General features: G+C 33.5%; 3 protein-coding genes across 4 annotated transcripts; 1 reads left to right on the forward strand and 2 right to left on the reverse strand.

Annotated features, from left to right (window-relative positions):
* Positions 1-1474: 1474 nt before the first annotated feature.
* Positions 1475-7397, forward strand: LOC125855440 (protein IN2-1 homolog B-like). Its single transcript, XM_049535164.1, has 11 exons — positions 1475-1534; positions 2563-2750; positions 4083-4157; positions 4792-4852; positions 4962-5048; positions 5700-5798; positions 5874-5976; positions 6052-6128; positions 6434-6541; positions 6864-6944; positions 7184-7397. Exons 2-11 carry the CDS (start codon positions 2566-2568, stop codon positions 7193-7195), a joined length of 888 nt encoding a protein of 295 aa, XP_049391121.1. The 5' UTR covers positions 1475-1534; positions 2563-2565; the 3' UTR covers positions 7196-7397.
* Positions 7398-7587: 190 nt separating this feature from the next.
* Positions 7588-12531, reverse strand: LOC125855441 (nuclear transcription factor Y subunit B-10-like). The gene is made up of 7 exons (XM_049535165.1): positions 12318-12531; positions 12002-12250; positions 9994-10123; positions 9694-9699; positions 9512-9595; positions 9336-9400; positions 7588-7911 (listed from the first exon to the last, which is right to left on the reverse strand). The coding sequence occupies exons 2-6, from the start codon at positions 12223-12225 to the stop codon at positions 9344-9346; spliced, it is 501 nt and encodes a 166-aa protein (XP_049391122.1). The 5' UTR covers positions 12226-12250; positions 12318-12531; the 3' UTR covers positions 7588-7911; positions 9336-9343.
* Positions 12532-13773: 1242 nt separating this feature from the next.
* Positions 13774-22015, reverse strand: LOC125854557 (uncharacterized). 2 transcript variants are annotated; one of them, XM_049534144.1, is made up of 12 exons: positions 21885-22015; positions 21446-21545; positions 19891-20018; positions 19662-19815; positions 19404-19513; positions 18184-18267; positions 18054-18102; positions 17842-17933; positions 16601-16739; positions 15415-16438; positions 14694-14804; positions 13774-14559 (listed from the first exon to the last, which is right to left on the reverse strand). In XM_049534144.1, coding segments are annotated over exons 1-12 (2616 nt in total). In that variant the 5' UTR covers positions 21887-22015; the 3' UTR covers positions 13774-13936. The 2 variants fall into 2 exon arrangements, with proteins under 2 accessions (XP_049390101.1, XP_049390103.1); XM_049534146.1 differs by having other exon boundaries at positions 16607-16739; positions 21885-21937.
* Between the last annotated feature and the right edge of the window lie 1512 nt (positions 22016-23527).

Genomic DNA, 23527 nt, shown 5'->3' on the forward strand with positions numbered 1-23527 from the left:
AACATTATATACTTTATTTGATATTAAGGTATGTATATAACTTAATATATGGAAATATCAAATATGTGATATTAGTAATACAAAGATTATTAATTCACGCATTACCATAATTAAAGATACCGTTGCTCTACAAAACTCTTTTTACATCATTTACTATATTTATTGAAGATACTTCTATAGACAAATAATTATTATTATTTTTGAAATTATGTATACATGTTATTTTTAATACATCAAATCAAATATAAAATAAAAAAATATTATCAAATATAATTAATCATATATATATATAAAAGAGAACCTTAGGTCCACCTATGTGGCGCTACCAGAAATCAGAATTCTCTGTTAATTTATTTATTTCCAAAACTAGTCTTCCCCTTTCATGAAAAGTTGTGACTTTAATGAAGAGTTGCAACTTTTATGAAAAATTGTGACTTTTATGAAAGGTTGTGCCCTTTCCGAAAGGTTTCAACTTTTTCAAATAGTTGTAACCTTTCTGATAAGGTACAATAAATATTTGTTCACACTATCCTTTGTTGTCTATAAATAGAAGGATTTCCTCTCATTTTAAAACAACGAAAATTCTGAACCTCTTCTTTTTCTTCACAATTAAATATTTGTGTACTAGTAATTCAGTATTACCGTAATATTTAGGCCCATATCAAATTACTGCCATCCTATTTCACTAAATTTTAGGCATTAGGTTTTACATTATAACTATAAATATCACATATTACTTGCACTTTCACAAAAAAAAATTAGCAAAACTAGAATTAGTGGCGCTAGTCAACTTTTTTACTTTTGCAGTTTGCTCTTTTTTCTTGCTTTATTTTATTTGTATGCTATTTGCTTTTGAAATTTTTATCTATTTCTTTCTAAAAAGTTTTTTCATCATATTTCAGGTTTAAGAGATCTTAATTGAAGACATGAGTTGAATTGCTGGTTCAACCTCGATGCGATTTGTGTTTAGTGATAGTACTTTAGAGTTTAGAGTTAGTTTCATTGAAATGATTGATAGTATTGTGTTTTAATGTTTTACTCGTGTTACTTTTCCTTATATGAAAATTTTATTTTGTAATCATGCAAATATAACTTTGATTATGCTATTAATTAGTTATGAAATAAGTTATAACCAAATAGCCAAATCGAAAAAAACCAAACCGAAAAGAGAAAACCCGAACCAAACCAATTTTTTTTAGTTCGAATTGGGTTATACTTTTTCAAAACCGAAAACCGAAAAACTCAAACCGAATAACAAAAAATCGAACCGAAAAACCGAATGCACACCCCTAGTAGAACTACTACAAAACAGAAAGAATAAATACTAAAATAAAATTATAACCAAATCAAAACAAACATTGTATTTATACTACCGTTACAATACAATACAATGTCATCATGTAACAACCATCCAAACGAAGTGTAAGAGGGAAAAGAGCAAAAAAGAAGAAGAAAACACAGTTCCGCCAGAGACGAGTGGGAAGATAAGGAGTACTACGCATTAACGAACCAAATTACCAAAACCTAAAGGAGAAAATGGCAGCTTCGAGCATTGGGTATCAAATTCATATTAATGCCAATTCTCCAATTCTTCTTCCTTTGAGAACCAATTTCAGTTCACTCTCTTTCACTTTCTCTATTGCTAAATACCCATTAAAATGGAATCACATTGGCTGCCCCAAAATTTGTGCTCTTCCAGCTGTTTCAATAATGGCTTCTGGGTACTCTCTTTCTCTATTTTTTAAAGCTATTTTTATCTGGAATTATCGTATTCTTCTAGTTTTAGGGTGTGTTTGGTTGGTAAGATGCAAAATGTTATTCACGTAAAATATTTATGTGGAAAATAAGTTGTTTTCTTACTTATTTTTGACATAACCATCGAAAACACACTTGAATTATCACTTTTACTTAGTTTCCTATGTGAACTATAACCATCTATATATTAAAACACACTTCAAACAATAAGTTGTTTACTCTTATCATCTATCATGTACAAAAATGAAATAATTGATTGTTGAGATGTGAAACTCGCGAAAAAATTACATTGAGTTAGTTTTTTTTTTTTTTTAAAAAAAAAAAAAAAACCGTTGACTCCTTATCTTTTTGATGGTTGGTAAGTGAACTAGAAAATATTGTTTCAAATGTAATCTAAGAAAATATTTGTTTTCTTTTACTTTGGGTTATCATATTATTTGTTGTTTGCTTATGTTATCTTCTCTATTATTTATTTGTTAGTATGACTTTTACATTATTGTATATTTACTTTGGTTATCATATTATTTGTTGTTTGCTTATGTTGTCTTTTCTATTATTTATTTGTTAGTATGACTTTTACATTACTATATTTACTTTACATAATTGATTTCTTATATGCGTTACATGAGCTGAGGGTCTATCGAAAAAACCCTCTTTAGCTTCACAAGGTAAGGAGTAAGGCTGCGTACGCACCATGCTCTCCAGTCCCCACTTGTAGGATTACACTTAGGGCCCGTTTGGTTACTGGATAAGACATGAGTTATTCAAGTATAAAATGTTGCATAAGCTTTACTATGTTTGGTAGCNAAAATGGCAGCTTCGAGCATTGGGTATCAAATTCATATTAATGTCAATTCTCCAATTCTTCTTCCTTTGAGAACCAATTTCAGTTCACTCTCTTTCACTTTCTCTAATGCTAAATACCCATTAAAATGGAATCACATTGGCTGCCCCAAAATTTGTGCTCTACCAGCTGTTTCAATAATGGCTTCTGGGTACTCTCTTTCTCTATTTATTTTTTAGCTATTTTTTCGGGAATTCTCGTATTCTTCTAGTTTTAGGGTGTGTTTGGTTGGTAAGAAGCAAAATGTTATTCACGTAAAATATTTATCTGGAAAATATGTTGTTTTCTTACTTATTTTTGACATAACCGTCGAAAACACACTTGAATTATCACTTTTACTTAATTTCCTATGTGAAATATAACCATCTATATATTAAAACACACTTCAAACAATAAGTTGTTTACTTTTATCATCTATCAGGTAGAAAAATGAAACAATTGATAGTTGAGATGTGAAACTCGCGAAAAAATTACGTTGAGTTAGTTTTTTTTTTAAAACCATTGACTCCTTATCTTTTTGATGGTTGGTAAGTGAACTAGAAAATATTGTTTCAAATGTAATCTAAGAAAATATTTGTTGTTTCCTTTACTTTGGGTTATCATATTATTTGTCGTTTGCTTATGTTATCTTCTCTATTATTTATTTGTTAGTATGACTTTTACATTACTATATTTACTTTACATAATTGATTTCTCATATGCGTTACTTGAGTTGAGGGTCTATAAAATAAACATTGTCTAGCTTCACAAGGTAAGGAGTAAAGTTGCGTACACACCATGCTCTCGAGTCCCCACTTGTAGGATTACACTTAGTATGTTGTTGTTGTTGTTGTTAAGCAAATACAGCAGGAGGCCAGAGCTAGGATTTTCAATTTATGGTTCTAGATTCTAAAAAGATGTCTCAATAAGTTCTGAATAAATTATACATATTAAGTGAATATTTAGCATAAATTCATGGTCTGCATCAAAGCTCATAAGCAGAATGCTAGCACAGCCTCTAGGGTGGGGGTGGCATGGATGTAGTAATCAGAGTTGGGGGCTAGGAGCGTTGAGGGCGGAGAGGAACTTGTTTTTCCTATTCCTATCAGTAAAGTCATTTTCTGATTTTTAAGCAACTTATTTTCTCAAAGATGATATTTTAAAAACGTATTGACTGCCCAAATATAAAAAGTTGAAATATTTTCCTTCATACCAAACACACCTGTAATTTCTTCTACTCTTCTTACTCACTTGTCTTCAAACATCGATCTTTGGTTCTTGATTTGAAGGAATTGATTTCTTGGATAGTCACTCAAATAATAGTTATTATCTCAGAAAATCACCTTCTTTGTAGAAGGAAAATTGAAATCAAGAATAAAAGTGACCTTTTGGGATAATATCTATTAGTTGAGTGATCATCCGTGAAATCACTCGATTCTAAAAGCCGGCGCTTCTATTGGGTTCAACGGTTTTTGTTAGTTCTAACAATTCCTTGTTTGATCAGAAGTTCCAGAGAGATGCTTCCTCCTGCCCTTGATTCCTCTTCAGAGCCACCAGCAATCTTTGATGGAACTCCAAAGTTAGTTGTTTTTTTACTTTATTGCTCCTTTTTTTTGTTTGTCTCAAATGTGATTGTTGCATTTCTATTCTTCTTCTTTGTATGATATGATATGGTTAAATTATATACAATAACGGTTTAGTCACTTAACTATTCTTTTGTCATGTTAAAAGTAACTAACACCTATAATAATGAAGTCACTAAACTTTATCCTCTATAAAGTACTAAAATCTATCCATTGAAGTGACTTTTACTGATATAGTGCATAAAAATCTATGACTTTACTGTTATAATGGATAAAATTCTTTGTCGGATATTATATGGTTAGTCCAAATATGGTTACTGACCTTTATACACTATAACAATAATGTCTACTTCTTTTGTCGCATTAAACTAGCTGAACCTTACCCACTATAACATTAAAGTTGCTAAACTTTATCCACTATGAAGTAAAACCTACCCATCAAGGTGACTTTTTTGTTATAGCGGATAAATTTTGTGATGGTATTCTTGTAGTAGGTAAAGCTGTGACAAAAAACAGTTTTGTAACTTTACTGTTATAGTTGGTAAAATTCAGTGACCATATGTGAAATCAGCCCGATATATTAGTTTATCTCCCTTGTGATAGTCAATTTATTCATTTTCTTGGTTGAAGGCTTTATATCTCTTACTCATGCCCATATGCCCAACGTACGTGGATTGCTAGAAATTGTAAGGTTTGTATGGAGCAACTATTGATCTAAAATTTGGTTAAATTTAGTGTGTACTCGAATTTCTTCCAGTACCTATAAAGTTAGTTGATTTATATTCTTGTATGTAAATCAGGGGCTGCAGGAAGAGATTAAGTTGGTTCCTATTGATCTAAAGAACAGGCCAGATTGGTATAAGGAGAAGGTTTATCCAGCAAATAAGGTGAAAGTGACATTTATTGTTTCAAATAAATGTTGACAATCATTATTCAAATGGTTATTGTCTCTGCTTTCTTTGAAGTTCCCCAGTCCAGGCTAGAAGGTTTATCCATAGTAGAGTTAAGCTGGTCTGCTTGTTATTTTAGCACAGTAAATCTACAAACCTGCTTTATCGATTCCTAAACAATAATTTGAAACCAAATGATGTCTCTCGTGTGTGTACTTGAGGTTCCCTTCTAAGATATTTTTATCTGCGATCTAAGGGTCCGTCAATCATTTTGCTTAAATATCGTGAACTTTGAAATTCGCAGTTGTGTAGGAACCACAGGACCCCTACTAGTAAAAATGTCCCTTCTCTCCATATATCTACTGATTCAGATGGCAAGGACCTATTGTGGCTTTAGCCCGCTTCTTGTTACTTGAAAGATTACGTGTGTAGACTCTTTAGTTTAATTAATTTCATAGTTAAATTAAAAGGCCCTAGAAAGAAAGTTTAGCTTATCTCTGAATGATTGATAGATCAAAGGTAAATGAGTCGATTTAGGTCTGCTAATTGACAGGTTTAGGTGGCAAAATTTACGTACTAGTTCATTGCATTACACTATGCTGTCACTTCGTTGTGCTACTCCGAGAACTTAATTCTTTTCTTTCACAGGTGCCATCACTGGAACACAACAATGAAGTTAAGGGAGAGAGTATGGATCTCATTAGATATATTGACAGTAACTTTGAAGGACCTTCACTTTTCCCTGATGTAAGTTCTTGATAGATTTTCCTTTGAAATTTTCCTACTTTTCTCGTCTCTCAACTTGTGTGCTCACTAATGTAGGATCCTTCCAAGAGAGAATTCGCAGATGAATTGTTCTCCTACTTTGACTCCTTTTACAAAGCTGTAATTTCGTCTTTGAAGGAAGACAAAATAAATGATGCCAGTAAGTTTTAACTCCTATATAATTTACATATTTGCTTTGCGGTAGAATCTTTATGTTTTAGATGAGTTGGTGTAGTTGCAGCATTTGATTCCATTGAGACTGCTCTTTCCAAGTTTGTTGATGGATCTTTCTTCCTTGGTTCATTAAGTCTGGTGAGTATCCATATCTCGTCATTCAATATACGCTCGTAAAAGACCTATCTATAGATGCATTAGTCTTGCGCGGACTCTTCACTTTCGATGTCGTACCCGTCTCGGATTCTTCAAAGTTGCACTACTTTTGGAGAGTCCGATATACACCCGTTGACATTTTTGAAGAGTCTGAGCAACATAGGCATTAGTAAGTGAAAAGGTGAAATCCGCTGTTAAAGTTTACCATAATTTTCTGGGAATGCAGCAAATGAAGCAAATTTATCCATGTATTCCATTATTCACTACCTTGTATATGTGATGGACAGGTGGATATAGCTTACGCGCCATTCATTGAAAGATTCCAGCCCTTCTTGCTCGAGGTAAAAAACTATGACATTACAACAGGCAGGACAAAACTTGCAGCATGGATCAAGGTATTGCACGGATTACCTTTTCTTTGATACTCTTTCCAATGGAATGCTTTGACCACCAGAAGTAAATTTTAACTATAGTTGTATACCAAAATATTTTCACTTGAATACTAGAACATTATGTTCCTCGAAGCTATTATTGGAATTTGCTACTGTCAAGTTTATAATGCTTCGTGCATCCGGTTGCCCTTTCTCCTTTGTTTGTAGATAACTACTATTACCATCCTAATATCTTAAGTTTTCTGTGTGTGTATAAGCACTAGTCTTTTAAACATTGTGACTTTTGCAGAACATTAGTTGATGTAGTATGATGTATTTACTGCAGGAGATGAACCAAATTGAAGGTTATACAGTAACTAAACGTGACCCAAAGGAGCACCTGGAGAACTATAAAAGACGTTTCTTGGTATATTGCTTGTCTACTGTTTTTATTTGAGTTGATTTCTCAGATGATCACTCAATGAATAGTTATTATCTCAAAAAATCACTCTCTTTATTATAAAAATAGAATCAAGTAAAGGGCGGCTTTTTTAGATAAGAACTATTAATTGAGTAACCATACAAAAATCTAACCAGTTTTTATTTCGGAAGTTGTTTTATAACCATACTCACCGCCATTTCTTTCTCTCATTTTTTTTCTTGCAGTCTCAGCTCTAGTGAGCTCAGTCATTACACAGCATCGACAATCGCAAAGATTACTGCTGAGTGTGAAGGTGCCTGTCTTGTTCATTGTACTAGAATATGATTAATCTCCGCATGAAATTCCACATATGGTATAACTAGTGTACGGTTTGTTGCCGCATAAATATATAGTTGCAAAGTGAAATTGTCTCCGTATGATCTATAGATTACGAATTTGAGCCGTATAAGTAACCACTAATGCTTGCATTAGAGTAGACTATCTATATCACAATTCTTCAAGTGTCGCCCTTTTCCCAGACCCTACTAACGGGGGATGCTTTGTGCATCGGAGTGCCCTTTATAAATATGCAGCTGCATGGTGACTATTTCTAATCATAAAAACACCAAGAATATTTCTGTAAACTTCCAAAGCAATGTCTTAAAAGCAACTTCATACAAAAAGTTAAGGTCACTCACCCATAGAACCTAGCAAGTTTTGCAGAAAAAGAAGATTGCTCTCAGTTTACAACAATAAAAGCCAAATTACATGTTACATGTACAGAGCATCAAAGTACTGGAAGAGAAGTTCAGAAAATAAAGTGTTTTGTTGTATGGCTAAATTCAAGATTTGCAGCATACTTTCGGTTCCTAGAGCTTTCAAACATATATTATCAGCAACCATTGAATGGCTTAGTACATAGATCAACATGAACGGAAGGCAGAAGATACTCGCATCAGCAACCGTTGTAATTCTGCAAATCGACCAAAAATAATCAGCACTTTAATTCAACTATCAAGACAGCAACAGAGAAGCAAGAGTATCAAAGTTATGTTCCGCACAACAGAATCTTCTTAATTCATACTAATACTAATTTACAGTTTGTATTTGTATAACAACAACAACAACAAGAAGCAAATCCAGTGTAATCCCATAAGTGGGTCTGGGGAAAGTAGAGTGTATGCAAACCTCAACACAAATCAAAGCACAGTTTTTATTTGTAGTTCCCCAAAAATAAGCTTCAACTTATCTTACCTTTATACACGCTATTGAGAGGTAGGCAACCATCTCCCCCACCCCTCTCTTTTTGAGAGGTAGCAAGCTCGATGACCACCAATTTTAATCTACCCATTGTCCAAACTATAGTCTTCTCTGCAATCAATTAAACCTAGTATTTGTTACAGTACGTCTCTTGAAATAGAACAGTTGTAACTATTTGCCTTTTGGTGTATATTAAAGAAAGATGTATACTACAGACATTTTACTCTTGCTCAACTCCTTACCAGATTTATAAGGAACAATTACACTCTTGTAGCTTCACTGTACCTAGACAGTTCTAGTTTCTTGCCTTTGTTGCTTGCTTACTTATTAAAAAAAAACAGTAAGAGAGCAAACTAAATAAAGAAGAACCCAAAGCCAGGTAAGCTTCTTTTATGAAATATCGGTAAGTAAAACAAACTGGAAAATAACACTTCTACATATGATTATGTTTCTTTTACTTCACTATCCTTTCTTGCTCACGTCTGCCCATAAAAATGATGTCAATACTAATACTACAATATTATAAGACAACTTTATCTAGCTCTTAGATCCAAAGTAACCTTTAAACAGAACATCCAAAACTCCTCAACACTACTGCCGGAGGAAGGGAAGATTAAAAATGTTTTGGTCAGCCAATTTTTTTTTTTACTTCTAGCAAATTGTCCTTGTACTTCTATGCGTACTGAGTTGAGGTCCTAACCGAGTACGTCATAATTGAGAAAGGGAAGACCCACCCACCCCAGAGCCAGAACACACGCAGCAACCCCTCTGCCACCAGCACAAGTTAAGAACAGTTAGCTCTATATTTGTTTATCTCGCCCTAAAGAATGTAAAAAGGCAAATGTCTCTTATTTAAATCTTTCCATGTGCACCTCATATATAAATTAATAGTGGGGGAGGAAAGGGGACCATCATAGGGTACATACAGGAACTAATTAGCTCCAATGGAAAATCAAAATTAATATAAGGATGATAACCCAATGATTTTCCTCACTCAAAAGATGTTATAAATAAAGGCTAAAAGAAAACATAGTGAGGAGCAAGGTTAGTATGACAACTTACTCTGACAGAAGTCATTCTTATTTATCTAATATCTAAACACTTGCAACAAGAGGAAGAGAATGAAGAAGCACTTACTTAGAAATTCACATTTGAGAGTTCCCATAGTCAAAGCCTTGTGAAAAAGACCCATCATAGACAAACTGCCATTTTCCACGAAAAATAGGAGTCAAAATAGTAACACCTATTTACTTAATTCTATAAGGGTTAAGCATACCAGAACATGGTGAATAGAGAGTTTGGTACCCTCTTACCTGTGTAGTGGGACTGAGCTGACCTCCAACCAGATCGTTTCTAGCAGACGCATCTCCAGCCCTAGAAGATCCCTTGGTGTCTCCCTGACATTAGAAACAATCCCCAAGGCATAGCTAGTGACATATCAGAGGTAAAGACAATAAGCAACTCTATATCATTGATGCGGGGAAGCAATGCATACCTCCATCTGCAATACCATGATTAACCCACAGCCCAGCAAATAGAATGATTCATCACCAGAAAAAGAGACATTGATCAGTTGATAATTGGATAATAACACGGGGTCAAATAAGAAGTTCTTCAAAACTACAGCGGAAGTTCATATAGACCACTGATACACAGCAAATCTTCCAGATGAGCAGAAAAGAACTATTCTGTCTCTCTTTAGTTGTCGATTATAAACACACGCACAAGAATATCAAGATCTCTTCATTTATCAAAGCTTACTTATCATCAGTAACTGAGGAGGAACTGCAATTACCTCTCTGTACCTAATCAAATAGGCCTTTAGTGGCTCAATGTAGTCCTCAAATCCTAAGGTGGTCAAAGACCATACCAAATCATCTCCATTAATCGTCTTTCTCTTCTCTTTTTGACACTTGTCACTTGCCCTGTAAAAGACAGAAACACATTTAAAATCACATGCAAGACCACAAACTACAACTTCAATGTCATCAATAAATATCACATCTAAGTTCAAAGAAAGCTGCTATCTCAGAACCATTATTCATCAACATTTTTTCGATTTGCAATCATCTATTAACATGTACAGTAATACACAAGTCCTCACTCGAAGACTCAGCGAATATAGATGGATTGGAATTCACAGCTTGACCATTAAAACAGCAATAGCTGTACCCATAGAAAGAGTAAAATATCACACAGAATTTCTCTAATCTAAAGAAAGAATATAGTAAACACACATAAGTGTACACAAATAGACTAAAATTTCTCCTCAACTATTTGATATTGTTTAACTTTGAACCCCTTTGAAAGTTGGCAACAAAAAGACCCTTGTCACCCTTTCGTATCATATTTGCCATTCTTGGACAACTGGTGCTATTCTTCAAGCGGTGTGGAATTACATGTGAATGTACACTTCTCCAAATTCCTCTGTCACCCATAGTGGGCCTAATCATTCTGTCCTCTTTTTCTTCTCTTCTTCCCTTCCCCAAATGCCTCCGATATTCTTTTCTTCCATCCCTCGCACAGCCTCTCTTGCTCACCTCTTAGGCCCTTACCAACAATACTTGCACTCTTTCTACAAATGTTTCCGATATGCTCAAAATAGCTACAAGCATTGTTTTGTTCTTGTTCAAAAAAATTTGGAACTCATAATGTAGATGCACAACAAATTTTCAACATATATCACAAATCATTCAAGTCGTATCCATAAGCACATCAAACACGGTAGTTTCAACAAATATAGCAAATCATGTAAGTTGCATCCATACACATAGAAAACATGTGCAGAGAATACGGTTGCAAAAATTCTAACTCCAAGAACTCCGAGATTCAAGAATACCACTTCAAATTTAAACATTTGTAAGTACAATGAACTAATAGTACATCAAATTTCAAATAAATCCTTAGGTATATGAAGCTCTTAAATCTCTTAACTTGTATTGATTAGTGTATGATGTCACTCTTAACTAATTTGTTCTTTTCTCTTCATTGAAACACTTGGATGAGTTCTCATTAACAAAACTCCCCACCTGTATTTATTCCATTATCAATCCAAGGGTATGGAAGCATATTGATTTTCCTAATATTATAGGGGAGGACTACAACCAACAAATGGGTTCCGAACCCAATTGCTTTAGTTCAAATGTGGTATTTATATTAAGAAACACACTAAATATGTATAAAAATTAAATTTAGGACCCAGTTAGTAACACTTGATGTCACTATACGAAAATTTAGAATTCATAAAGTTCAGATACTACAATACAACACTTACTCGCTGGTGATCAAACTCATGAACTCAAAGACACAGTCCTAAACACTTGGATGTGCTTTCACTATATGAACTTCTAACCTGTATTTATCCCATTATCAATCTAAAGGGAATGGAAACATGTCGATTTTCTTAACATTACATGGGTGGAGCAACAAGCCAACGTATGGGTTCCGAACCTAGATTGTATTAAGATTCACTAATATCTACAAAAATAGAACCCAATTAGGAACACTTGCTGTCACTGGACTAAAATTTAGAACGCATAAAGTTCAAATCCTAGCAATATACTCCCTCAATTTATTTTTACTTCTCAACTGTACTAAAATATATTTTCACTTTTACTTGTCAATATTAGCATATTCATGAGCAAAGCATATTTTTTTCCATATCGTCATTGATTACTTATTTTCCAAATCATATCACAAGACTTAACACTAAACTACACATCAATTAAATTAATATATAGGTATAGTGGTAAAATACTCATGTATTTGGATAAGTAAAAGTGAACAAAGTGAGAAACACTTACTCGCTAGTGATGAAGCTGATGAACTCAGAAACACATTCCTGAACAGTATCTTTAGCTTCCTTAGCTATCTTAGCATTAGCAGGCAATCCCTTTTTCATGATACGACCGATGTTCGCTATCGGAAGGTACCTGTCCTGTTCCCTCACATTCGATTGAGGACTCCGTTCACCACCACTCTCATGACTTCCACAACCACCTCCTGGACTCGCCGGAACTTCCGCCATACTCAACAACAACGCTATTCAAACCCTAAAAACACAAAACAACCACCATAAAATACACAAAAAAATTATATAACCTAACCTTAGCAGCTGACTCAACTGTTGACCGGATCAGAATTTTTTTCTGAATTTTCTTCAATTTTCCGTTCGTTTGCTTTGTGGATCAGCAGAGAAGAAGATGAAGAAAATGAAGTTAATTTTTTGTATTTGGCGCGCTTAGTTGATGGATTGAAAGCTTTAGCGTTTGAGAGATCGGACGGTAGAGAGATATGGGGAAGAAACAGAACCTACGTTTGTAAGTAAATAGGGCTAAATAGGTTGTTTTTTTTTTTTTAGTGTATTGGTATGTATAGGAACATTAGGGGTAGTTTGGTCATAATAGTTTTTATTGATGATGAAAATTTCAAATTCAATGTTAAAGTTTAAATATGAATATTTTCTAATTTTTTTTATAGAAGTATAATTAAATGTGATTTTATCTACAACTCGAACTCCATATTTTTTTTAATAAAAAGTTAAAAATATTTGAAATTTATGGTCAAACGCTTATTTTTTATAATAAGTAAAAGATATTTGAAATCTATGGTCAAATATCTACTTTTTGTAATGAATACAAGATATTGAAAATTTATGAACAAACATACTAGATAAGTAGAAATTTTGTGCGGCTTGCAACAAACTATGCAATCACGTAATATATAAATTTTATATATATGATTTTAGTATCCATATATAGAGAGAGAGGTGGAACCAGTGTAATTGATTTCAACAAGTGATTCAAATCATATGTCCATGTTAAAAAATCAACAAACAAAAGAAATTGTGATACATAATTAATAAACTTTGGTTATGCATTTGCATATATTATAGTCAGCACCCTATACATGAAGTACCTAATACATCATATATGCAGTAAATATGTAAATTTATATCAAATTGGAAAGTCTACCATCAAAGTGCACATATAACATGAAAGTCATGTGAATAGTAGCGTTTGCTTGAACATGCACTATATACATATTAATTTTTTTTATTTAAATATCTATAAGTATATGATTGTAAAACTAATTTTATATCGTTAAATGAACCCATAAATTTACATTTTTGTATTTATTTCTGATCGAGGTCAAAGATAAAAAAAAAAGTAACTAATAACGCAGGATTAAGATAAATTAAGCAGCATGAAAGAAAAAATATTTGGATGGCATATAATAACTATAGACTATCAAATTAAAAAAGAATGAAAGGCATGTGATGACACAAGACTAGAATGAGAGAGTCTCTCTCGAATGGGCCCTACACGAGCAAATTCAATGCAGACAGAGACTTAAAGCTCCAATATGTATACCGAATATTAGGTGGAAACCAAAAAAAATGTGATAACACAAGACTACAAACAATAATTGGTAAAAAAAAAATTGGCGGCATCTATAATTTTTTCTAAAATACTTGAATTTTTAAAATATAAAAAAAATAAAATACGGAGGAAAATATAATACGGACTGATGAGATAAATGTGCTTTTTTAATAAGCTAATGGATGATTGGAAAATGAGAAACAAATAATTGGCTCAATTCCCTCCACACCTCAACTCGAAAAAGCCAATACTAGTCAAGTATGTAATTACTGGTAACATATTTATAATTTTCTGCAGACAACATAGACAACACAAAATAGTTGGGGACAATTTCATTTTAGTAAAGTGTCTTGTGAGTTACATCCCAAATACTCTGGTGTATACATCGCCAGACCGGGGCGTCTGGAACATCACATCTCCATATCCAGCATAGAATTTTTTGAAACCTAATGAATCATTTGACTGGTGTTGTGTCATGCTGTCCACTTCATTACTGCGATGGACATCGTCCAAGCTATTGTGCTGGAAGGCATTAAAGATGTGGCCATTTGTCGCAAGCTTCTGCTGTGGAAATTGTGAATAGGAAGATGGATTGAAACTTTGGTGTTGATCCACCATCCTTGACGAGAAGCCATATATATCATCATGGCCAAGATACTCATCTCCGCCATGACTAGGAAACCTTCGTGACTGATGCACGGATGGTGTTTGAGAAGCAATTCGTTGAGAGAATTTCCCTTGATCTAAAGATTTTTGTTGCATAAGATGCCAGATTCTTGCCTCATCTTCAAACCCTCTCCTCTGTGGCACACAAGCTGACCCAATATCCAAGGCTGATATATCAAAACCATTTGTTGGTTTGCCATTTCCAAAGACTGATGTAGCAGGGTCAACAAAATCGATATCACCTGCACTGCTAATGCTTCCGGTTGATGGTGTGTGAAGCAAACTTGATGAAGAACTATTTACTAAACGACTACCTGTAGAAATAGCAGTATAAGAAATATTTACTAAACGGCTACTTGTAGAAATAGCAGTATAAGAACTATATACTTCATTCACAACAAAACACAGTGTATCATGAAACTGTGAAAAATTTAAATGTGGGTGTTACCAGAGAGAGCACGAGGCATTCCTCCTATATCATCAGATGAGGCAAAACCGTGAGGCAGGTCCCTTGGGGGCATTGAGAACCCAGGTGGAGCCGAAACTTTTGGTCTGGTGACTGTTAGACAGCTCAGAGATTTCAGTATACAATAATCAATTGACTGCAATATTTTTCAATAATGTACCACTCTACTACTATAAAGATGCTCAGAAGTTAGAAGTATGTAACAGAACACTATGGCGCAGCAACTGGGTAGGTTAAGTTATAGAGGTCAGAGGAAATACACATATACACATTAAATCCCTTTGTATTTCCTCATTGATATACATTTTGATGCCTGGAAAACTCATCTCTTCTTCGCCCTTTAGAGCAATACCAAACAAAGCAAGGATAATTGAAGCCAGAAAGCTTGTCAAAACTAAGCAAGGATAGGGTAGCTAGCAAGAAAGCTTGTCAAAACTATGACCAAATACCTTTATATATTCACTGAAAGCAACTAATGCAGTAACATAAAGCAAAGCTAAGAATTGAAGCTAGTGTCACGGTTTTCTCTAATAATCAACAGAAAACCTATAGACAAGCAAGGGTCAAATTGATTCCAATAAAAATGAAAAGAAAATCAATGAAAGGTAAATACAGGGAACTAAATCCAAGTTTTGTTGTTGAAATGGAGCTAAATCTAACTGTTTTACTAAATAAAATAAGGAAAAGTCCTGCCAACACTTACTTTGATAGGGAGCCTTGTGCACATACTGATCCTTGTTCTCTCTGAAATCCTGAAGGATGGATGAATTCTTTGACATCTGACCAATATTTCTAAAAGACGACTCCAAATCACCTCCTTGCCTGGAAAAGTCATCTTGCTTCACAAAAGAGAACCCTAATTGGTCGCTGTGCAAAGAATTCCAGGAAGCACCATGCTTCCCAACAGATTCACCATACGAGCCAACAAAACTACGACGCAAGGCCATTGAATCATCACATGAATTCAAGTCCTTTGACATAATATTTGAAATAATACTGCTTTCTATGGCATTGAATGAAGAATCTTGATAGTTCGTCAAGTTATCACCATCAATCCTTCGTAGGTGCTCCACTATTTCTTCATTGGAAAATGAGGTAGAACTTCTGTAAACCCTATCAGATTTGACAGAACTTTGGAACTTCAAGTCGTGAAGCCCTTCATTTAATATCGCATTTACACATGAAAGTGGCAGAGAAGCTTCATCCACTTGATTATGTAAAGCTCCATAATCCATTCTATTGCTACTCAGACTACATGGCATATGTACTAATAAACGACCACCAGAGTTCTCTGTGGATTGAGCAGAACAAGATGGCATAAGAAAAGCCTTTTGATCCATATTATTTGGATCCTTCAGTCCTTGACTGTCAAAAGATGTATAATCTTCCCTGTAAGGTTCATCTGAAAATTCAACAAAATTTAGGTTGCCTCGCGGATGATTGGCAACGTGATTTGAAGATGGAACTTTGAACAAAATTTTATCAGGATATGTTTCATGACTATGATTATCGTTGCTAATGGTTACTGAAGATAGGTCAGAAGATAAATTCAAAATCCTACAATCTTCCGTGCTATTTCCATCTCTCTCTGCACCAGAAGTATTGTACCGTCCGACAATATCAACAAAAGTAGTCATTCTGTTTGGTCCACCAGCGTCTCCATCCTTATCATGAGGAATTACATGAGCCATGTAGCTACTGTAATTCACTGTATCATTTGATGCATCCTAGATCACATAAAAGCATTCGGTGAATATTTTTGCAGTTCAAACCAAAGAATCCATACAGTATAAAAGAAAAGTACAGCAACTTTTGTGCTGAAACTGAAGCTAAATGTTTAGATACTTTTGCGTAACTCACATGCAGAACTACACATCAAGGTTTCTTACACTTACTGCATTTCTAATGCTAGATGTCTCAGTCAATGTAAAGCCAGTGCTAGATAATTCATCAATTGGAGGTGGCAAGACATTTCCTGAACGGTTCATCATATTACTGGCATCACCAGCTATTTGTTGAACTCTATTCCTGTATAACCAACAAATGAAACCAATGCTGAGACTATACCCAGGAGAATTTTATTATGCAAAGCAACAATAACATAAAACCCTTCAGTTAGGCCAACTACAGAAATATATAAACTTCAGGAACCTCTGAGGTCCACTAGAACAAATCTGCAGGCACTCCTTGGAAAAAAAATATCATTGAAGATCTGAAGAGTCAACATTCAATTAGCATAAGAAATAAAGCTTGAAATTGTCCAAGACAAGGCAGTTATTTATATCATACAGAAAAGCTGTAGGTTTCGATGTGTCAATTCAATGGAATTTAAATTACAAGCTGAGAGTATATTAGTCATTTCATTTATAAACAGATTAGCTCTGTTTATGTGCTGTGATGATGTCTATATCTAATTTGATGGTCACTCACATGTATTAATTTTCATTATTTGCAATTTCATATCAAAATTAAGTCCATTAAAAATGAAAGTTCCAATTTCTACGATGTTGGGCTTGTGCTAGCACAGGCCATCACAGCCTAGTATATTAAGAAATGGGAAACAGGGGGAAATGTGAACTACCTCCTCATTATTTATCCATAATAGAAAATTCCTTCGTATCTCACCAAGAAATAAACAGGTTGGCATTCATCAATTCTCAAGGAAGATATATTCATGTTACAGTAAAAGGCAATAATCTGTCACTGGATATTAGCATGTGCAGAGTGACATTCAACAGACCTTAAGTACCAAGTTTTTATTTGGAACTGGTAACATGAGACCTTCAACAGCAAGTTGACCACAATGATATCTACTTGGGTGCAACAGGAACATCATTCTTGTCAACCAAGTATCAAAATCATATACTTGGAACACCAGTTCTGCATGTAAAGCTTGCAGAACACCAATTGGATTGAAACCGATTTAGTTAGTATTGCAAAACCGAGAAACTGATTCTTCTTTTATGCACTATGTTTCATCCCACCCAAAAGAGGACACTAGAAAAATAAGACAGCTATAGTTTATTACGGGTGATGCACTCATACACTGCTCTCTCAATTAACCTCAGATCACATATGCACATCAGAGGGAGCACATCAGTATTGGAGGGAAGTTTTGTATCTTGAATACCTTGTATGAATCGCAGCTACATCATCTTTGCCAAAGCTATCTTCATCAGCACCAATGCTATGCAAATATAGACAAGAAGGATTACTGCAAGGCTGCGCAAAAGAAAAGGAGCATGTCAACACTGGTTATTCATTTGTTCGGCAAACTTTAACATGCTCTCACAAAGGGAGTGACAAGAAGAACAGTGATCACAAACAGATCACAGTCCATACCGTGTTTCTCAACCACGCATGGCAGTATTTTGCAGTCCCAAATGATGCTCTGCATAGGCCATTTTTAGTGTAAGAAAAATCAAGTACACATCACTGGCCAAGGAAACAAAAGAAAGGGTGAGATGCTTACCTCAAATATCTATCTTCCAAGACAAAACCATGTACAAACTGAATACACCGCACGGCCTCCTCTTCTTTTGAATATGTAATATATCTGCAAAAAACAAGAAGCAGAAAACAATCAAATATGAGAACGACAATCCTGAGGGGTGGAAATGCAATCAAACCAAAATTGAACAGCAAATTATGCACACTCTAGAAATGCACAATTATATGAAACTGCGAAGAATAACTGAATACACCAAGAGTCAAACAGTTCTGACTTCCATAGTACTAAAACAAATCCAAACAGAGACATTCAATCAAACCTTCCATTTTCCCCCACATGCAGTTTCAGCACCGAAGTATTTTAATAACACCTATAGTTCTAGGCTTCTAGCCTCTTACTGATCATGTATCATGGCTAGGCCACCTTTGAATTAAACACCACCAGGTTCACCTCTCTCAAGTCTCAACTACTGATACAATCAAAAGTTATCATCTTGCAATATCCTAATTGAATTTTGTTTGATATAATTTAAATAGAAATAACAAGTTAACCATTATGAGCTTTAGTAATATCCAACAACCCAAACATAATGTCTAAATTGTGACAAACTGGTTTGCCCTTTTAACCTCAATTTGGAAATTTCTTTATGAGAAGTTCAGTGATTTGAGTTTCTATACTACAGGAGTTTAGAAATATATATCTAGATTTTAATTGTTAACCCAAAGATTAACTGGAAAATAAAGCAGCTGAGGGTACAAGCACCTACAATTGAAAGGATTCTACAATTTAGCACCTTATGTTGGTATTAAGATTAGTAAGGATAATGTAACAGCTTTCAGCAAAAAGAAATTTGAAAGGTAAAAGTATAATTTAACTGATGAAGCAGCACTAAGATTGTGCTGAATACGTACCCAGTTTCAGCAAAACAAAAACCAAAAACAAACAAAAAAATTGTCTGCAAGACAAATATGAAGAAACCCAAGACATTAGACCATTGCAACATGAGATAAATAATATTGACCTAAACAAAGCAATAAGATCCAAACAAGGGACAATCAGGATGAAGTAATGGGAACATATTGAGGTAATAGCATCAGAGAAAAATAAAAAATGAAGTTCCACCCTTTGAGACAAAACTTGGACTAGTTGAATCGAAGGAAACAAAGAGCCGGTAAGAGCAAATCTCTCAGTAATAAAAACCTACACAAGCCAAGATAACCAAGACATGTAGCATTACTCACACACTACAGGTATCATTAACAAATTGCTGGATGGCACCACCAGTTGTCCGAGACAGAGAAATTTTGGTAACTTTTCCATACTGCCCAAAATATTCCTTCCGCTGTAAAAGCTGCTCAAGAATATAAAATCATCAGTAGAGAAATGGATAAGAAGAATTTTTCCTATAATTACAGGGTCAATAAAATTTAGAATTAACAAAACCAATTACTTCATCAAAAAGAAATTAGCAACGGGTAACATGGAAAATAACTCCATACATCTTCATCTGCAAGATTTAGAGGCAGGCCAATCACATATGCCATTTTACGTTGAATGACCCGAACATTCGTGAGATCCTTCTTGGCTTCATTAGTTTTTGGCTTTGCCTTTGGTTGTTGTTTGCTTTTCCTATTGGCATTGTTGTTCCCTGCCCTGTTTGAAGCTAACTGTCAGTTATATTCTATCTCCGTACACCATAAAAAGTAAATTAGTCACAAGGGAAAAAACCTCTCAATATTTGTTTGCATTCTAACAACTTTCTCCTTTTCGTATGTTGTTCGACATGCAGGACATCGTCCCTCTGACTCATCTTTTTCTGCCATGTCCATTATGTGATGCCAACACCAAAGACACACCTGTAGTAATAATAGTAAAATATAAGCCACAAAAAGAAAATTATGAAAGTCCACATTTTAGCACTCCTTCCTTAAATATCATACTATCAAGTGAGCTGTCTTACCAAGATTCCAACAAAATCTAATAGTGATGATAACATCACATCGAGTACTTGGAAGCGTGATAGCAATGATATACCTAATTATTCTTTCAATTAACTTTAGACGGCTCAAAAATTATGAACTGGATCAAAATTAAATATGAATCATCAACATTTTCTTAGTTCAACAAAATAATATTTAAAAATTAGAAATAACAATAAGAGTCTTTATGTAGCTTTACCAGGAACCTCATTTAAAGAAAAATACATTGGTCTAATAATAAAGGATAGCACCAGAAGTGATCTTAGAAACCAATTGAGTTCTGGGGAAAAAACTCAGTATCATATTCGTCAAGAAGAAAAACAAAAATTGCATACTATTGGTCTTTCTCTAGCTGAACTCTATCCCATTTTCTAAATATTAAAGATTAGCATTCAGAGTACAACAAACGTCACATTTTTTTTTAATTTTTTTTTTGACAAAGCAAACGTCACATTTTAATGAAAGAATCTTTTATCCATTTTAATTAACTTGAAAGAGCATGTTGCCATCCCGTGAGGAACTGTTTTCTATGTAGTGCTCTTAGGAGCTGGAGCTACTTCAAAGCTGACAAAAATTAAGTCTGTCGATACATCAATATTTTCAAATGATCACTGAAGTCTAAACCATTCCAGTCGTATTCATGAAAAAAAAAAATGTGAACACTATTACAGTAACTCATGGCTAATATTGAATGTAATTTACTATTGAAATTAAACTTTCATTCAATTCAATTAGAAGCAAATAAGGCTGCAGAACAGCGTCAGTGTATATACTAATTCTATAACCAAAAAAGGAGAAATTTCCTGATATCACAAAATGTATTTATCATTAATCTAGTCTTACCTAAAGCAATAGTTCACATCAAAATAAAGCTCGTAATTAAGTTATTTATTCTCTCATCAGCACAATAAAGTAAAAAAAGTTTTAGACCAAAAACTGCAATTAAAAGGAAACTAGGATTGAGCCAACCAAGATTTCTAATTTAAAAATACAAATTCAGGTGGCAGACGCATACTAGATACATGAAGTCTGGAGCAGACTCAGCAAATGTCTACATAAATTAGCACAAAAATGTGAAAATCTTCTACAATCGCCAGATAATAGCAAACTAGTTCAACTGAAATAATTTTTTAAATGAAATTTAGTTTATACCAGTTCAATTATAACATATATTCAATACCAGTAGCACTATCTACCAACCAGAACACAAAACATGCTATATCCCATTCTCCTCTATTATTTCAGTTCAACCAAAATAAATAACAGGAAATTCAAAACAAAAGAAAAGGCTAAAGAATCTATACCTGATAACCACATCTGCAAGGCTTAAACTGCTGATCTGTCCAGTCCATCTCTTCAGCACACAGAGGACATCTTTTCTCTTCTTCGTTGCTCATGATTGCCCTGCAATCAATTCCAAAAATTAATTTCAATTAATTCTACTACAATAAACATCTTCACACATTAATACTCTCACCTACATTTCCTCCAACCTAGTACACATTTATTAAAACAAAAAAAAAAACTTCAAAACCCTAATCTACAGGTAACACACCAACATTTCCACAACAGATCAGAAAATTCAAAAACAAAAACATAGATTCAACGCATTCAATTAACAAATCTAGCTATACGATTCACACACCAAAAAATAAAACCATATATGTACATTCATATAATCATCCGCATTTCCACACAACACAAAAATGAACAAAACAAAAAACAAAAAAAATCCACACATACATTTCGGAATTCTTCAAAAGTTAGGGTTTTAAAAAGCTCAGATTTGCAGAAAACTGGAAAAAAAACTTACAGTGAACTTTTTTCTGATGGAGAGAAAGGCAGAAAGAGAGAGAAAGAGGAGAGAGAGATAGGCGAAAAAACAACTGGGGAGAGAGAGTACGGCCACCCAAAGGATTGAAAGACACAGAAGATAGAGACCGCTTTTAATGGTTGGCTTTTGTTAATTTGATGAATTTCCCTCTTCCCATTCCCCACACACTCCTTTATATTATACTTTTTTGTTATTATATGTAGCGGGAAATGGGAAAAATAATTAAATAATTGACTCGCTCCAAAGAGGGAAAACTGAAAAAGTAGAGGGCCAAAATGGATAACGAATTAAAGCTTTTCTATTATCCACATTTGAACAATGTATTTTTCTCCGTTTTAATTTGTTTGTCATGTTTTAATTTAGTAAGAAATTTAAAAAATAAATAGTACTGAATATATTTGATATGAGATGAATAGAATGTACGCAGATCATACATTTACCTCGTGGAGATAAAAAGATTTCTAGAAGATGCTCGGGTTTAAGAAAGTAAAAAATGTTTTTTAAAAAATTGATTTGTATTAAAGACATGTCAAATGTACTAAAATATTATTTAATCTTGTGATTTAAAACATGTAATGTGAAAAATTAAAATTAAAAAATTATCAAAAAAGGACAATAAATTAAAACTCTTCTAATATTTGAATCCCAATCTGAAATGTTGTATTAGTGGGGAAAATAGAGGACAAAAACAGACAATAAATTAAAACTCTTTTAATATTTGAATCTCAATTTGAATAGGATATTTGTATTAGTGGGAAAAATAGAGGACAAAAATGGACAATAAATTAAAACTCTTCTAATATTTGAATCTCAATCTAAATAAAATGTTGTATTAGGGAAAAATATAGGACAAAAGTGGACAATAAATTAAAACTTTTCTAATATTTGAATCTCAATTTGAATGTTATAATAATAGTTGATAAATGAAAAAAATATAAATTTGTGATTTAAATATGATGTCGGACTATCAACTTTAAAAAAGAAAAAAATAGAGGGCAAAAATGAACAATGAATGAAATTTTTTCTAATATTTGAATCTGAATTTGAATGTTGTAGTAGCAGTAGTTAATATATGGAAAAAATTTAAATTTGAGACCTGAATGTGATGTATATTACCCTCTCTGAAAAGGAAAAGTTGAGGATAAAAATGGACAGTAAATTATTCTTTTATTAATTGAATATGAATAGTAAGTTAATACATTGAGAAGTTTTGAGTTTGTATATGATGTCGTGTTAATTAGAAGCACGTTAACCGTTAATATAAGTATTTTTTTTGGACATAAATTTAAATTCAATTGGATTTTCATGTGAATAACTATTGTGAATCTATTAACTTATTTTGAGATTTTGAATTTGAGGTGTAGATGTAAAGTCGTAATTATTAAGGAGTGTTTTAATATTCCACATAAAAAAAAATACTAACGACATTTTGAATTTAATCATGTTTCAATGCGGATATCAATTATTGAGTGAGAAACTAAAAAAAAATAATTTATTCGTTTCGTTCTAATTTAAGTGTCTTAGTTTGTTTTGACACATAATGTAAATTTAA

This window comes from Solanum stenotomum, chromosome 2 (genome assembly GCF_019186545.1).
Source record: "Solanum stenotomum isolate F172 chromosome 2, ASM1918654v1, whole genome shotgun sequence".
Classification (NCBI taxonomy): Eukaryota; Viridiplantae; Streptophyta; class Magnoliopsida; order Solanales; family Solanaceae; genus Solanum; species Solanum stenotomum.

What these genes read in the sequence shown, in the direction of transcription:
- LOC125855440 (XM_049535164.1), top strand. Translation starts at nt 2,566, where the DNA reads ATGGCAGCTTCGAGCATTGGGTATCAAATTCATATTAATGTCAATTCT. An exon ending in GTTTCAATAATGGCTTCTGG is followed by an intron (nt 2,751 to 4,082) that starts GTACTCTCTTTC and finishes TTGTTTGATCAG; the next exon opens with AAGTTCCAGAGAGATGCTTC. An exon ending in ATCTTTGATGGAACTCCAAA is followed by an intron (nt 4,158 to 4,791) that starts GTTAGTTGTTTT and finishes TCTTGGTTGAAG; the next exon opens with GCTTTATATCTCTTACTCAT.
- LOC125855441 (XM_049535165.1), bottom strand. Translation starts at nt 12,225, where the DNA reads ATGGCGGAAGTTCCGGCGAGTCCAGGAGGTGGTTGTGGAAGTCATGAG. An exon ending in ATCAGCTTCATCACTAGCGA is followed by an intron (nt 10,124 to 12,001) that starts GTAAGTGTTTCT and finishes TGTCTTTTACAG; the next exon opens with GGCAAGTGACAAGTGTCAAA. An exon ending in AGCTCAGTCCCACTACACAG is followed by an intron (nt 9,401 to 9,511) that starts GTAAGAGGGTAC and finishes GGAAAATGGCAG; the next exon opens with TTTGTCTATGATGGGTCTTT.
- LOC125854557 (XM_049534144.1), bottom strand. An exon ending in GCATTAGAAATGCAGTAAGT is followed by an intron (nt 16,439 to 16,600) that starts GTAAGAAACCTT and finishes TATGTGATCTAG; the next exon opens with GATGCATCAAATGATACAGT. An exon ending in GCACAAGGCTCCCTATCAAA is followed by an intron (nt 14,805 to 15,414) that starts GTAAGTGTTGGC and finishes GCTGTCTAACAG; the next exon opens with TCACCAGACCAAAAGTTTCG.